Raw genomic sequence first — 17,743 nt, 5'->3', positions numbered from 1 at the left:
ACCAGGTAAGCAGAGAGGAAAAGAAAAGGAAAGGAAACCAAATTGATGAAAGAATTAATTGGAGAATAATGAACGAGGAATCGATGGAGTCATGATCATACATATCATAACATGACAAATGAATAATTAATTGACCACCCAGAGAGAGAGAGAGAGAGAGAGAGAGTTTCGTCGAATCAAAGCGTACGGGTTTTAATTACAAGCCAAAACCGATTCTATTCTGTCAATTCTTCATTTAAGTAATCAGTGGCTCTCGTAAGTCATGTGTAATTAAGTATTCTTCATTCATTCCTCCTTCCTGTATTGTGTCAGAACTGCTATCCTTATTCTGCCACCTTATTTAACCGAAAAAGATATGCTCGAATTGAATATATACCACGAACTTATTCTCTTTAATCTTTTGCAGGGCGGTGTGCGTGCGTGCGTGTCAAATCTCATGAACATCAGGCGTGCCAACATACGAATGCATTTGAACCTATATATTCATGTAAATATATATCATCTGTCTCAATAGTCACCAAATCCCATTTGTACATCCCTAATATATGTTCGTGTGTGTATACATATTTACATATATATATATATATATTTCTACGCGCAGTTTTATGTGTTTGACGCATGATGTAAAGGATAGCCCACGCATGACCATGAGGCAATATTTTAACAGTCTGATCATTGCATCAGTGGTGAGAAAAGGTGAAGGTAAGAATAAACAATATAATAAGGGAGAAGAGTAAGACACATATTGTGGTTTGAACAGATTCAACGGAAATAAAGGAGATTCCGTTTAAATGACCACCAACCGACGATCTAGTGTGAACTCTTTTTATCTTTCTCCATGTTTGAGTACTAAAAGATATAAAAGAGCACTTTGAGACGGACCCTTGTATTACGCAGCTAGCTAGGTGGAATCTACCAAGTAAGACTTGGTAGCCGTGTGCTTGATCGATTCGTAAATGTGAGAATATAATAAAGGAGCTACCGTAAGAAAGTCGAGGCTTCCCGTGCGCAGCTTCTGATTCGAAATTAACAGTACCTTGGGTCGAGAATTAAATAAAGAGTTTACTTTATCATAAGAGCTCAACACAAATTTATAATTTTTTTTAAAAAATATCTTTATTGATTGCACATAATAAGAAAATTTTTATCAATAGGTAATTAGTGATTACGATACATATAATTAAAAAAGATATTTTAGAAAAACCATCAAACATATTCTTTAATTTTATGTAAAGTTTTATTTTTTTCATTTATTATGTAAATTGTTTTTTCCAGTTGTTTAATTTTAATAATGTTATTTTCATTAGTAAAAAATATCGATATTAAATTTTTAAATGTTAAACAAATTATTCAAAAATACTGATATATTAAATTTATCTTTTTTAAAGTAATAATGATTGCTGAAAAATTATAATGATGTCATGGTTAGAATATTGAAATATATTACCTCCAATCCTAAATATAAGAACTAGTTGACTAGTTTAAAAAGATTAAAAAAATAAGTTAAATTAGTTATTTGTAATAAATAAGTATTTTTCTCAAATATCATTACTAATCAAGTATATTGACTAGAACTATTATTATTAAAGAAACTTCTTTGAAAAAAAAAGATAAATATAAAAGACAAAGTAGATTAGGATCTTATATTTAGAATCAAAATAAAAATCCAATAAGATCTTATATTAAAAACGTACCATTTAACTTCACTAAATTAATGTCTTTCGCATTCTGAGAGAAAGGATTATCAACATTAGTAGTGTCGTTGAAGTTGTTTTAGTAGAATCAACGTCAGCATCGTCCCTGGCACGTACAAATGACAAATTGATGCTTTCGTGCTCTTGACCTCGGAAGCCAGGAGCTACGAAAGTTCTGATGTCCTCACACTAAATTCAACCTGAACCTCAACCCGAACAGAAACAACCGTTAGGCAGTAGCGCAAAGAAGATATTGATAAATAATCGACAAATGTATAGCCAATTACGTTCACGCTATCACATAATATTAATTTCATCTAATTTATGGATATGTACACGGTCAAAATACTGTTCTTTGATAAAAAAAAAAATGTTCTTCAATGAACAAGAATACTTCCACCTTAGGACTGCTTCCCAAAGGTTCCAATGAGATGAGTTTCCTGAGTACTCAAGCACTTTAGCTGTTAAGGCCGATGAGCTTCCGAGTCTACATGGGACAGCGAAAACTGGGTAGCGAGAATATACGATGGATCATACGTTGTTCAATGCCTAGAAAAGCTACACGCTAATTTTTATGGACAGTTTCCACAGAGCTTTCAAAGGAAAATATTTCTTGACTAGTAGCTATGCCGTACTTACTTATTTCCCCCTCTAACCCCAGATAAACTATCGAGCTAAGGTATGAAATAGTTGTCTATTCGGTATTGCTTTTAATCATCCAACAAGATGACGTCTGCGTCAGATTTTTCTTTCTTTTCATTCAGTTCAGCATCATTCTCAGCTTCGTTCATTTCTACATCACTTCCCATTGTTTCTACAGGACTCGGTGTTTCCTTCTCTTCGACAGGGCCCGTGTTGTTTTCTTTTGCAAGTTGATCCTCCATCACCAGATCTGTTCTCCCGTCACCTACTGATTTAGGTTTGCCATCTTGAGAAACCACAATTTCATTTTGTGGCGAAACCTCTGATTTATTCTCTGGAATCAATAATGGCTTTTCTTCCGAAGGGTGACTTTCCTGCAAGGGTGTTAGAATTCTGCTGATGTCTTCACAAATGGGCTCTATTGCCAGCAATTTCTTCACGTCAACTTCTGCTGGTTTTCTTGCATCGATGTCTTCTTCCATGACTTTACACATCTGCCAGCACGGAGGGGAAAACAGTTCTCACATACAATAAGCCATAAAGCAATTTCCCACGCATATTTTAATGCATGAAGTGATTAATTTATAAAAGGAAAAAAACAGCTCATGGAGATAATGTATAACCTCATTGTAAAGCCGAATCAATTCCAAACGATTTGGATCACTATCAGCAACAGAAATCCCGTCTGAAGCTGCAGAAAATCAAACCGCTACAATAAAATCTCACAACAGATTTTTGTTCTATTCAAATTGCAATGAACTAGCTAATGATTGACAAAATTATATCCGAGTATAATAATGACAAAGCAGAAAGGGCAAAAATTATAAACACAACGAATTCATATGATTCAAACTAGGAGACTACTATTGTCTGCATATATCAATTGACACGGGAAAAGAAATAAAAAGGTCATACCTATAGCTTCCACTTGAGGCAGCTGATCAGACATTTGGGTGTCTGTCTCCCCTGATTTATTAGCAGGCACACCTGCAGCCTTGCGTTCACAATTAAGTCCATTGTTTGTTACTTCATTTACTTTTACTTCACCCTGCAAACAGAGGTCATGAAGGAGAAACTCACAAGCTAATCGACCGAAAATAAATATCTATACATAGCAAATGACCAATTATATTCAGACCTATGATCAAGAATTTAAGAAATACCAATCATTGTATTGTATAGAAGTAGACTAATCCAGTAAAGCCTTTAAAACTTCAATTCAGTACAGCCTATAAAATTTGAACTTACTAAGCATTCTTTCTGATACTCTGCATTGACCCCTTTTTCCAAGAGAAGCACCCTCTTTTTTATAAACTCAACCAGTCTTCTTTGCATGTCTCTAAAATGATATAATATGGAGGACTCTTGATATAAAAGTGATTGGCTCCTAGCATCCCCAGAAACAAGCGCACCATCAGGTGCTTTGACACTCCCATCATTTTCCTGAGATTGATTGCTGGCTGCTTCTGCGTTGGACAAATTTGCATTATTTTGTGCCTGAGAGCCTACTTGTCCTGGTACTGGTATATTTATTAAGGGAAGGTTCAACTCCTGACAGATGATCTCATGAATCTTCAGATCCTTATCATCAACAATAGCTTGCCACCTTCCATATCCGTGCCTTAGGGAAAAAAGAGAATCATGTTTGAGCGGTGTATAAACCCCGGGGAGGGGGGGGGGGGGGGAATCACAATGCTACCAACAGAGCCAACTAACAATATCACATTCAGCTGTCTCAAGTAATAGAATATATTCAAGGCAGTAGCAAAAATAATATACAAACACCGCCTAAGTATATTTGCGAAGACCATATGGTCTCCAAGCCTAAAAAAATAATGGCGTTTCCCATTATGCCATGACATGATACCCAATATCTATTGTACAGCAAAAAAGGTAGAGAGGACCATTTTTGTGATGAAGTAAGCCATTGCCTATGCAAGGAAATTAGACAAGATATATATATATATATATATATATTTATTAGAAGGAAAACATACTTCAACACAGCACGCAGCAGCACTAAATCGTGCTCCTCCTTCCAAAACTTTGCACCCTTCAAACTGGGATAGCGAAATAAGACTTCATCTGAAAAGAGCGGAGTCCGAGGGTTTTCTGATGCAAACTTCACCTGTCATTTCCATCCCAAGAGAAAGAATGTTCATCAAGTGAAGGAATATTATAACGCAAAGCCAAGCATTCACAGAATCATGTGTTTCCACAAGCACATGGTCAAAATTAAAATTATTTCCTGCATGATATTGTTCTACAACAGATGACCAATTTTTCAGGGGGGGAGATCAATTTTCTGCTTGTATTTCAACTGTAATTCTGTTATGTAATTATAATTCGTGTTATTTAAGTAAGAGTAGATAGGACAATTTACTTAGGATAGAGTAGCGTTAGATAATAACTTGTGACTATGTTGTTTCCTTTAGTTTCCTTCTATAAAAGGATACTTCCAGGATCAAACCGAATTGTTCTGACTATTGAATGAATTCCAGGATTATCCAGCAACCCTCTCTGTTCTTGTTTCTCTCTTCCCTCTTCTCTCTCTGTCTCTCTTTCCCTTCTTTCTCCCCTTTCCTACATTCCTAAATTTCAAGAACGTAACAAATTCTGTTTAGAATGATCATTCTTCAGGCTGCATTTCCCCATTCTATTTGTAACACCCAGCAAGTAAAATGATATATTTAAACTTGCATATAGTCGCTTGAACATCACACTCAAAAAAGTATCCCCATTCCGTATTCATAAATTATCTAAAAGTTGAGACTAGCTATGCAAGGACCCTCAGTTTAAACAACTCACGGTTGAAGCTACAGGTAATTCAGTCTCTGTTAGATGGTAACTTAGTCTCTGCTAGATGCTTATTAATTAGATGGTAACTTAGCCTCTATTAGATGGTTATTAATTTATTTTATAAAATCTGAAATGCCTTTAATATGAAAATGCTCTCTCTCTCTCTCTCTCTCTCTCTCTCTCTCTCTTCGTTGTTTGGGGGGGGGAGGGGGGAAGAAACTTACAGAACAAGCTGGAAACAACAGTAGTTGGTACCTTAGAAGTTAATCTCTCAGAGTTTTGTCCAATAAGGCACTTAAAATTGATAAAGCTTATTCGTCAGGTGCAAAACATACAAGTTTATGAGAATTTCTAAAAGTAAATACAAAGCATAACAGAGAAGAGATTACTGAGTTTGTTAGAGTTATGATACATCCATGCCAGACACAATCTAGAATTAGCCATATAATATTAACCAAACACATGGACGGCTTCTCACAAAGTGAAACCAGCGGCCTGAAAGTACGTATTCTTAGTGATTATATTGAGTATAGATAGTGACCATAAAGAAAGTTTCTTTGAAGGACTCACCTTTTCCCTTATCAAGCCCAGAATCGCAATCCTCACAAGTACGTCCTGAATTCTAAGTCCTTCTTTTGGAACGCCATCTAGGTCCCAATGAATAAGAAAAAAGATAAAATCAATAAAATTATGGGGAAAAAAAATTAAAATGCAAAAGGCCACATCTGCAAGAAGGATCCACTACCTGAGAATGTAGAGGCATCGGTTATATCTTCAATAATATGATTGAGGAAAAGGATTCCATATCTGAAAATTAACAACTTTGTCATTTTCACCCACAAAAAAATGACTTGAAGTAAGATGCAAACCAAAATATAGGTAACGAAGTTATAAATTATAAAATAACATCAACAAGTATTTCTTAAACCAATGTGCTGGTACAATTATAAATCAAATGTTGTTCAAAATTATACTACCTCTAGTCCTTAATATAAGACATAGTTGACTAATTTGGATAAAATTGACTAATTTAGGGAGATTAAGGAAGTTAAATAAATTACTTTAAATATTTATATTTATCGTTTTTCTCCAAACTAATTTGCTTGACTTGTGAACTGATATAATCTAATGATACACACAAGTATTTCAAGGACATCATATAACATATGCTATAATTAAGTTATTATTTAGCTTTCTTAATATCTTCAAGTTAGTCAACTACGTCTTATATTAAAGATCGGAGATAATATTTATTTAGTTTTGTTTATGGGACAGATATTTAGATTTTTCTATTTTAATACCTCACTTCACTAGAGGGACTGTTTCTAGTGACTCTTGCCTAAAACATGTTAAAGGTTTGGCACCTTAAGAGCACGTTCAGCTTTTCACTACCTTGCTAAGAAAGAAATTATAGAGCAAGAAGATTAGATATCCTCCTAAAAAAATCCGTGTGTGTGATAAGACTTGACAAGAACAAATGAAACAACAAATTAACTCACTCCCGATCCAGCGATATTCTACTTACAAACACCATCAATATTTATGTTACGTCATGCAGAATCAAAAAAAGGAATAATACCATTTTACTTGCAACTTTAAGCAAATATTCAGAAGGCCGAGCAATTATTTTTAATTGCTCACCAAAATGATAGTAAAACATTCTCATAGCAATTTAACTATAACCAAGTAAGAAAACCAGTAGACATTGCATTTTTTTTTCCCCTTGAGGATGAGCATATACAAGACAGGAATGATATATGCGCATACAAAAGGTCTATCAAAAATAAAATCCAAAAAAGTGTTCTGATCAGTATGCCATCATGCCCACAAAAATGAGAACTCCAAACTGTTACTGTGTTCCGTGCTTTGTCAACCATATATGAAAGCAAATGTCATCTACTTCCCACTTTTTTCAAAAACAAAATTACAAAAAGAAAAGGCCTCCATGTCTCACAGAAACAACAATAAGTACCTATATAAATTATCAAAGCTAATTTATGACATGAAACATCCCAAATATGCTAACAAATCAAGGAAAAAGTCATATCATTACGCTTTGATTTCTTCACAAGTCTTCTGTTTCATTCGGGAAGTGAACTCCTTCCAGTCATAGTCACCCATCCCAAACCTATAATAGACTCAAACTGAGATTAACTGCAGCAATAAGCATGCCAAAGCTGTTTCTTAAATACATATTCCAAAAAGTAAGAGATCAGAAATAATCAAACAGCAGCAAATAAAATAGAACCTCATCAGAATTTGCACAAATGCAGCTCTCTGATTCTGATTAAAACCAAGCACTCGAAATGATTTTCCTTCACCTTCCATCAGAGGATGTGGCTCTGTGCTATCCGCTGGTAAAGAATTTAGGAGAAAGATGACACCACAGTCAAGACCAGATCAAGAACTTCATCATTACAAGAAAAAAATTATTATTAATATACCACGGGCTCTCTTTTTATAAGGTCTTTTAGAAATAGTTCCATTCGAATTTGAATCACCATCAGTAAGCTCCGCATCAACATTGTCATCACCATCAGAGCTTACATCTTCCAGACCAGCAAGATCATCATCCTCAACAGAGACCATCTGAAAAGTTGAAGAATTATAGACATTGTCAATGCAAAAATAAACACCACAAAATCATTGCAGGCAACAAATAAAAGCCATTCTTTGCAAATTGATTAAAGTGCGTGGCACGGAACACAAGTACTTACCTGCTTGTGACGACTCCGCTTCCCTTTGCCCAAGGCGTCCAACTCTTGAACCTTATGCATTTCATATCTGTCTCCTAACAACTCTTCCCAGTATTTTGCTCTTTCTGTGCTTGCCACAGCGGATTCATTCTCCATAGCTCTCTTTTTCGCTGCCTCCTCGGCTGCAGCCTCGACTTCATCAATATATTCGAAATTCGCCACCTAAAACATCATTATTTGATTAGTCAATGAAAAACAATGAGAACAAGAGAAACTCAAAAAAAAAAAATGATAGCTTATAGGGGAAATTTCATCAATGCTAACATTACTCCATCCACAAGAATTCTTAGGCAAAGGCCACTCATATAGCTTTCTCCAGGATTCCGAAATAAAAAGTAGTGCCATCAACTTTCAACGAAGTTTCGAATGTCAAATTCATTTCAAGATTAACATAATCGATCCATATTGTGCAAATATCGTATGTTGTTTACGATATAGGGCAGCAAGGGTCAAACTTCATTAAATGCTCACAGAAGACTCTAATAAAATGTCAAGGACCAATTCAAGTCATTATGCAAAGGCTCGTGGTTGGACTTCTTCTTTCAGGTTGAGAAGGCAGAATAAGAAAATCCACAAGAACCTCACAATCATTGCAGGCTAATTGACATTTAAATGGCAGTACTAGAAACGAGCTCACTGTGAAGCTCTATAAATGCGAGTAGTTTTTTTAAGGTGAAAACTTCAAAACTGCAGGTGAGAAGGCAACCCCCACAAAGTCATTAGACAAATGCGAGTAGCTGTTACAAGCATAATGCTTTGGCAGCATATGTAAATAATTTAAAGCAAATATTCACAATAAGACAGCAAAAACGACACCATAGTCATTCACACTATATTAGAATACACGCCCAATCCATTCTATTTCATAGGACTGATTGACAACCATGCCACCAGATGCCCTTCTCTCCTTTTAATTTATTAGCATTTGTCTGTTCACATGTCTATTAAATATTTCTTCGTAAAGTATATGTCCACTCAGCACCAACCAAAATGGAGGGGGAAAATCTGAACAAAAATTGTATATGCATAATTGTTTGAGAGTCAACCTTAAAAGCCTTCAGAAATCCATCCTCGTCATCATCCATTGTAGCCTCTTCATCACCAACTTGTTCCCGATCCAGCAGTCTATCAATAAGAAAAGTATAAGATGAAATATACTACATATTTTAAAAATTTGATGTTTGAGGAACAAAAGTGAAATGATACCTATCTATGGCAGCATCATCATAGTGGATTTGGCGTGATTTGCCTGCTTCATCGTTCTCATCAGCAAATAACTCCTTGGAGCCATACCTTATAATATCATTCAACTCCTCCTGAGAACAATTAAAATAATAGTTATCATCACATCTTCTTAAATGCTTTTTTCAATTAAATCTGACTAATGGATTATTCAAAACTTAAAAAACACATGCCCTAATCAAGATTTAAAAATCAGTGTGTTGAACGTCGTGATGTCATATATTCCTGAATTAATCAATACACAGGTATTCACAATTGGGACAATTTTTTTTTTTTTTTGGGGGCAACCAGAGAGGGTAAGGATGCTTGATTAATGTAGCTTTGTCAATTGTACTGATAGTTGTTAGCATCAGCTTAGCCTCATCCTTGATGAAAAAGGAAAAAAGAAAGAAAGAAGGAAGGAACTAATTACCTGGTTAATATTTTGAGATTTTAGCCTTCCAACAACAAGATGTTCTAGCACCATTTTCTTCTTCGTCATCTGCATCATTCTTTCTTCAATGCTTCCCCGTGTTACAAGCCTGTAAATCATCACCTACAAAACCAGAGCCATTGTTATATGCAACATCAACAATGATAGACATCTACAAATTAACTGAAAAATAAACTCCAACCTTATTAGTTTGTCCAAGTCGATGAGCCCTAGCCATGGCTTGTAGATCAGCATGCGGGTTCCAATCACTGTAGATGAACGATTTGATCAGTGAATTATAGATATATTAAATCACATTAGATGACAAATATCACAAACAATATTTTCCTTCCATCATCATAGGGCTGCAAAAAAAGACACGCTATACAGGCATTCCTTACACTTGCTTAACAAAGATTATGAAACCAACATATCACATATGTGCATCGACTGTTAACAGATTTTCTGATAGAAAAAACTTAATCAAGCGTTGGAACAGTCATGAACCTCCTTTCATAGCAGCCAAAACATCCCTAGCCAATCAATAGAGCTTCATACAGGATGTTCCTCGTTTTAAGTAAAAGAGCATGATTATAACTATCACTCACAATAGTTTCCTCTCCAGCAAACAGAAATTTGGCAGCAGAAAAAAAGTTCTCTCATACAGGAACTCCATGCTTCTTTCTTGGAAATCTTTTCAGTATTCTCAAGAAATTAATTTGATAACATATTTTCAAAATCGTTTGTAATATGCCAGGCAAATATTTGCACCACCCAACTTTACATGCCTAATCAGAAAGTCACAGTGTTCCCAATGCACAGTCAAATGGCAATAAGGCTACTCTGATCCAAGTACCCACCATGCTTTCTGAATCCACTCATAGGTGTCTTATTCAGACCAATAGACAAGGATTTTGTTTGTAGGTTCTATGTGATATTCAGCTATTGGTCAATGATTTTTCAAGAGTGAGCCTCTTTTTGATATGCAGAGGAATTGCACAGAACTTTTTCAGGTTTAAATTTACTTGAGCTTTCTTGTTCTGTATAATTTATTTCTTGGGAGGGTACCTTAACCCTCCTTCACATCTTTCTTCTCTCAATAAAATTCTTCATTTAGCCATATTATTTGAACAAAAAAGGAAAATTACTAGCATTAAATATTCACCTATCGTATATAATAACTGTGTCAGCTGTTGCAAGGTTTATCCCCAATCCCCCAGCTCTAGTAGAAAGAAGAAAACAAAATCTTGAAGAATTTTTGGCATTAAACCGATCTATTCGTACTTGTCTTTCAGCTCCACCAACCTTGCCGTCTATCCTTTCATACTGCCACTTCTGATAAAAGGAAAAATGAAAAATGAAAGAATATCATGTAGCAACTTCTTACAAATCACAAGCAAAGTAGCTTAAACAGAATAGCCTCACACAGATACCTTGTAAGAACAGTAATCTTCAAGCAAGTCCAGCATGCGCTGAAATTGTGAATATATGAGGACTCTATGCCCTTGCTCTTTAAGCTTCACCATCATTTTGTCTAACAATTGCAACTTCCCTGATGATTCCAGCAGCTTTCTGTAATTAATGGAAGAAATTTAAGACACATATTATGCCAAGTTAGTTATACACAACAATACCCTGCAACACATACGAACAGGTACAATATAAATCACTACATAAGCAAAGCACCCAGATTTCTAATAGACTCCCACAATGGCATGGCACTCTCAGAGATGAATGAACATAAGAGCTTACTTGTGAGATTCTTTTGCATCTTGAATATCTGGCTCAACTCCTTCTAACATGTAAGGATGACAACAGAGCTTTCGCAACTCCATAACAACATTGATAAGAGAAATCTATTTAAAATAATCAAAACAATAACAGTATCAATACAGTATAATAAGCTTAAAACTGTTTTTTTCACATTTCTATTTCTAATATAGATAAAATTAAGAATGGAATGCCCAAAGGTTCAATACATCAAAGCATGAAAATACCTGAGCTCCACCACGACGAGTTAATATCTGATAATTACGGGTCAAAATTGCCTTATAATACTCTTTCTGTTCGCTGCTTAATTCAACACGTAAAATAAGTTCCTTTTTCGGAGGTAATTCCTTCATGACGTCTTTCTTGACCCCTGCATCAACCTCAAATATCTTAAGATACGTTTCAGCAGTACATGTAGTTTATTAATAAACAACCAACTCCATGGCTCAACTGCAAACCAATGAAGCGAAGCATTTGATATCCCTCAGTATTGTCCATCAATGCCAAACTAATAACTCTGCATCCGATCATCAGAATCTATAGTAATCTAAACAAGACCAGTAACTAAAAATCAACATAATGTCCAGTTTATGATTTGTTCGAGAGGAATGCACAGATCCCCAGGTGCACATCATCTTCATAAATTGTTTTTATGATAAATAATGGTGTGTGTGGCTCCCCTCTAAGCACATGGGGTATTTTCAAGGGGAACTCCTTATATGAAAAGAGACTGGATAGCTCCTGCACTCTATGAGGCTCTTGAGCGATTTTATTGATGTGCACTGTTTTGAGCTTTTCTTGTATTTCCGGTTCTGGTTTGAGTATTTCTTAACCTATAACCAGTAGTAATCCTCTTTCCAAAAAATAAAACCAATATAACAACCATATGCCACCAATAGAAAAATTAGGTTCACCATAAATCAATCAAGGTGGATAGGCAAAGGTAATATAAAATCCAATCAGAAAAGCATAAGAAATAACTCAAACTGTAAAGAAATCAACAATCATAAAAAGTAAGTTGTCAGTAGAAGAAATGTTAAAGAATTTTCTAAGTATCCCTAACCCAACCAGTAATGTGAAAGCCATCTAGGCATGAAGCCTTGACAAAGTCTGCCCCATATATCTTGTGCTGCATTATTCATTTCATTGGAGAATAATGATAGCAATGATAGAACTCTTACCATCATGGTCACGAATCATGAAGACTCTCATGCTACGTCAAAAAACCAACAATGATAAGCATTTTCATTCTAAAAGACTAAAAAAACTATCTCTACCAGCCATCACAACAATACAAGTATTAAAAGTAATCCAGACAAGCAAATGAAACGTAGCTATGTCAATAAGTTTAAGATGTATACTTCTAAGAAGATGGGGGGCCAACATTTTGTGAAGCCTTGAAATCTGCTCCTCTTGATTGATGTCCTTGAACTCTTCCTGAAATTCCTCTAAACTTCCAAACTACCAGCAGCAAAATAGCAAGTTTGTGAGATAATCTTGACATTCGTGTGTTGACTCAATAACAAAAACTCACATTCTGTTCATGGTAAAATTATCATACTAACCTTCCCAGCATCAAGGAAGTGCATGAGCATAAAAAGTTCATCCAAGTTGTTCTGAAATACACCAGACAACCATAAGTTGCTTCAACTTTCAAGACATTAATACAATATATGCACAGTAACTATTAAGCATGATTAGTTGTGAACAGTATGAGCAAAGCAGCCATAAGTCAATTTCAAAAGATAACTCAACATCCAACCACACGTGTTCATTAAGTAGAGTAGCTAACTGAGTATCAATCCAAAGTTAAATGTTTGACTCAAGAAACAGCTCAATATACTTTCAACACAAGCTGATTAGAAGTAAAATAGCCAATTTAATGCTCCATTACAAGGATACAGGATGAAGAGTACACAATCACCAGCATCCATTGTCTGAACAAACATTACATGAAAGGCTGAGTCATACAATTACAAAATATTAACTCATGGGATCATTACAAATTTAGAAGTGCATATTATGGGCAGTACTCATGTTATTAAATCAATCTATAACTAAAGACAAACACACATAAAGAAAGTTAATACAAGTTACCAGCATCAAATGACAGAGACTCACCAACAAAATTGCAACAGAATTTCATTCTAAACTGGTTAAGACATAAAATAAATCAAGTACTGAAGACCATCATCATATAAGGGGACAACACATCCAAATTAATTTTAGAAAAATAAATTTCCCCTAACTAACATATTTGCATGAACAATTACTAACATATAATAGCAATATCTTTTGCCACCAAAAAGTCTCGAGACTAAAATGTACTTTTAAGAAAAAGATTTCCAATCCAAGTTCAGAAACCATCTAAAAGACTAAAACCCAAACGACCCAATCCAAAAACCCACAAAAAATAAATATTAATCATGAACATTTTCCAGTGGAACACCTGCCAACAAACCCAAAAAGACAAAACAAGAGTCAGTTAATTGATGCTAGAAAACTAGGACATAATAGTACACTAAACAAGTTATAGGGAAATGGCAAAATCTGAAGTAAACCTGCAGAGGAGTGCCAGTCAAAAGCACACGATGTCGGCTAGAATATTGCTTCAGTGAAGAAAATAACTTTGAATCCTTATTTTTGAGACGGTGACCTTCATCAACTATCTATAGATAGATACAGATATCAAGACATTAGCATAAGGTAGAAAACACACACAAATAAGATCAGAAGGTAGAACATGGTGGAAACTCATTTTTCCAGTTCCAATATTAGAATGGCAAATAGAATATTACCATGCACTCCCACTTTATAGGTTTCAATGATGATGTGTCAAGGTTGATCATCTCATATGATGTCAAGAGGACATCAAATTTGATCCTATCTTGCTTGCTTTCACTGACTATTTGACCAGATTTCTTTTTCTTTAACTTCTTCTGGCTCTTTGGAAAGTAAAATTCATACTCACGTATAACGGCACGGGCTTGGGAAGATCCAACATACATAACCTACAGAAACAAGCATACAATCAAAAGAAAAGAATGATTTTCTGTGATAATATAGCTTTCAGATTCCATATACATACAACATTCATTTGTGGTGCCCAAGTTGCAAATTCACGTTCCCAGTTTCGCAATGTTGAAAGTGGAGCAACCACCAAGTGTGGAGAAACATTTTCTTCAAAAAGAGATGCCAAGAAAGCAATACTTTGTATGGTTTTGCCTGCAGTCAAAAATTTAAGCCATCAAAGTGCAATATCAAATCCTGCTGAAAACTCCAATTTAATGGGAAGGTGAGACAAGTAATAAAAGGAGAAAATAGACAAAAGGTGGACAAAAGGGAAACGAAAACTGCGTACCAAGTCCCATTTCATCAGCAAGTATAACATGAGTTTGCTTAGACCACGAGAAACGTAAAAAGTTTAAGCCTTCAAGTTGATATGGATGTAGGGTACCTTTATACATATGAAAAAGGAAATCATGTGATCACCGCACAACAAATATGCAAAAATAATTATAAAGCACATCATTATCATGAGAGGTTTGTCATGTAACATACCCCCTGAAAGAAATTCAGGGCTATGCTCATACTGATGAAATTCTTTCTGATGCTTCATCAGTTCTGCGCCATCCTTAACATTGCCTTTCTGCTTATTAGAATAAACGAGTTTCCTAGACCTAGACTGAAATCTATTGAATCTTTCAATTTCTGCCTGAAACTCAGAAATATCAGACTCAAACTCCCAATAGCATTCATCATATGAAAGCTCTCTCCATTTCACAAGATATTCCTTATCATCGTCACCCCTGAAACATTTAAATAGAACCTTTGATGAAAACATAAGCATTGAGTAACTTTGTTAAAGAAGAAATCACATCAAATCATAAGCATTATAACAACCTAAATACTACCAAAACAACTTTAATGCATAATTTGGAAAACATTCAAAACCGTCAGATTAAGCATTTTACAAGTTACAATGTGCAGCATGACCATTCTCTCATGAATCTCACGTAACAAATGGTAACTTCAACAGGCTTGTATCAACTTTTTTGAGGAACAAGGAGGGAGGGGAGAAAGGCTGGATGACAAATAAGAAAACCATTGGCTGAATGACAAATAAGAAAAATATTGATGCAGTAGAGGAGAAGAAACATAAATTACAAACAGAACCGTCTCATATTATTTTGCATATGCAGAACGGTGAAGATAGAACTTCAAAAAATTGAACCTGCAAGCAATAATCCGATCAATAGTTGTCCAGTCAGGTCGAATGGCAACATAGTCTTCATCAGAAGTATTAACTGATGACATTTGACGATGGAAGTTATTTACTTTCGTCTTTAGGCGAGGATGTAATTTGAAGGCTTTCAGAAACTCCTTTTCTGGCACCCTAAGTTAAAAAGAACTGTCACTAGTAAATATACAGTACCCAAATGATACACAGATTCAGAGCAAATAAAACGCCTTTCAAAATCAGGCTTCTTAAGCAAAATAGAAATATAATTAAACTCATACTAGGAGTAATAAGAAAATAAATAGACTGGGAGTGCGAAATGGGACACAAAATATAGCAGGCATTAGAGGACTTCAGAAGATTTCCAAAATGCCAAAGCAAAGACACTATCTTAGACTTGAAGGAGATGAGTCCAACAAATTTACCATGTGCAATGGAGATATGATAGCCCCTTCCACTTAACAAGATATTGTTTGACAAAAATTTGTTTTGACCCCAGTTTTGTGGCATCACTGTCATCAGCTACAGTAGGGCGCATCTCACAGTCTAATATCTTATCAATATCATTAAGTGGGCTAACCTGCACAAAAACAAGCATCATAATTCTAGGCTTCCACCAAAGTAGACAGATATTATGCATACTGCCGGTATGGGTACAAGCAATAAGCTTACACATTCAGGGCACCTCCAATTGTCTGGAGCAGGAGCTCTAAGTGGTGGAAGTAAACACCTAGGATGATAGGCATAATTGCATGTTTCACAGTTTAAAATATCTCCATTTTCTCCACAAGCTTGACAACTATTTTCTTTCTGTAGTTATGAGACATAAACATCAAAACAAGGTGGGAAAAGTTACATTTACAATATAAACCAAGAACACCAAAATGAAGAAAAAAAAGATACTATAAGCAATGAAAATCACCAAAAGTTTCTCCATGAAAGAAATGGTAATGTGTTTCAACTGTTAAATTTTATGAGGACTGACAAGGGCCGATTCACCCTCAAAAAATTATTGAAGAGGCTCATAAATGATTTTATCATCAACCCTAACACGTAAGCTTCACCCAAATGTTCTTTCAGCTTAAAGTGTGGACTAAGCCTTACCGTATCTAATGCTGAAGAATAATTCAATAAGGGGAATAGGAGAGAATCAAACTACTGATCGATTGGTTAGGAAGGATCTGATATCCGGTCAATAACCATTTCATCTCAATATCTCAAGCTATTAGAAGAATATGCAGGAATGATTGAATGAGCAACAACGAATATAATATTCCTAGTATGTGCTTAAAAATTAAAAAAATAATAATAATCCTCCATCTAGTTTCTTAACATGTAAAGCCTACATTTCAATGCAAAAATATATGATATTATGTCTTTAGCATCAGCAGTATTCTATCCCAAGTTGCAAGGGAAGGACCCACAAACAAATTTTAGAGGACTTATCCAGTTATCCTCTACCATATGATTCAAGGATCGAAGTAATGTCAAGATTCATATCTCTAATCAATGGCATCTCAAGTGGTGCTGAATATCTTATTGTGCATGAACAACATGAAATAGGGAAGTAAAAGTATTTCTCTGAACTAATGTAGATTTTCAGTCACCCACTAAGCACTGCAATATTTCTAAATAAACAACATTTTAGATAGAAGTGAACAAATTAAAATGATCTGACTTAAATGAAAAGCATTGAAATGAAAAGGAAAGACCCAATAAATATACCGCATCACTTCTGACTATCCTCTCAAACTTTTCCTGAGTTGGCTCGTGTTTCCCGGGCAAAATATCAGCTTCATCGTCTGATTCATCAATGCTGTAGATGGGCTTGCGATCTGTTCTTGCTCGAAGCCTCTCGACCAGACTGCTCATGATCTGCAAGAGGAAACAAAATTTGAAGTCAGCAAGAAGACTTTATAATTGTTAACAATTAACAACCATGCCAGGAACCCTAAATTATCGAATACTCGTCCAACATTATCAGAAAGGCCAAGACAGAAATTTGAAAGCTGGTCAGCTGTTTAGAGTAGCATTAGTCGTCAAACTGAAGTAAACTTAAAATTTAGAGTGGCGCGTACCGCAGTGTGCGAAAATTGCCAGTCGCCGCCGGATCTTGGCGGCAGAGTTCCCGGAATGCGCCGGGATAGGGACAATATCAAATTAAAAATTGGCGGTTGGGGAAGAAATA

The 17,743-nt window shown here is 35.3% G+C and overlaps 1 protein-coding gene across 2 annotated transcripts; it reads right to left on the bottom strand.

Annotated features, from left to right (window-relative positions):
* Window positions 1–1,968: 1,968 nt before the first annotated feature.
* On the bottom strand, window positions 1,969–17,743 carry LOC114754501 (CHD3-type chromatin-remodeling factor PICKLE). 2 transcript variants are annotated; one of them, XM_028943269.1, is made up of 31 exons: window positions 17,634–17,743; window positions 17,281–17,430; window positions 16,228–16,365; window positions 15,981–16,135; window positions 15,550–15,711; window positions 14,877–15,124; window positions 14,677–14,772; window positions 14,404–14,540; window positions 14,114–14,326; window positions 13,877–13,984; window positions 12,881–12,931; window positions 12,677–12,776; window positions 11,543–11,685; window positions 11,298–11,401; window positions 10,979–11,117; window positions 10,711–10,880; window positions 9,748–9,814; window positions 9,546–9,668; window positions 9,098–9,207; window positions 8,938–9,016; window positions 7,853–8,053; window positions 7,580–7,724; window positions 7,384–7,489; window positions 7,189–7,263; window positions 5,881–5,942; window positions 5,706–5,782; window positions 4,334–4,464; window positions 3,585–3,957; window positions 3,252–3,384; window positions 2,960–3,027; window positions 1,969–2,830 (listed from the first exon to the last, which is right to left on the bottom strand). In XM_028943269.1, the coding sequence occupies exons 2-31, from the start codon at window positions 17,425–17,427 to the stop codon at window positions 2,405–2,407; spliced, it is 4,287 nt and encodes a 1,428-aa protein (XP_028799102.1). In that variant the 5' UTR covers window positions 17,428–17,430; window positions 17,634–17,743; the 3' UTR covers window positions 1,969–2,404. The 2 variants fall into 2 exon arrangements, with proteins under 2 accessions (XP_028799102.1, XP_028799103.1); XM_028943270.1 differs by having other exon boundaries at window positions 7,384–7,486.

Source organism: Neltuma alba, unplaced genomic scaffold, assembly GCF_004799145.2.
Source record: "Neltuma alba isolate B1F8T4 unplaced genomic scaffold, ASM479914v2 tig00010148_pilon, whole genome shotgun sequence".
Classification (NCBI taxonomy): Eukaryota; Viridiplantae; Streptophyta; class Magnoliopsida; order Fabales; family Fabaceae; genus Neltuma; species Neltuma alba.
This window is presented reverse-complemented; position numbering and strand designations above follow the sequence as displayed.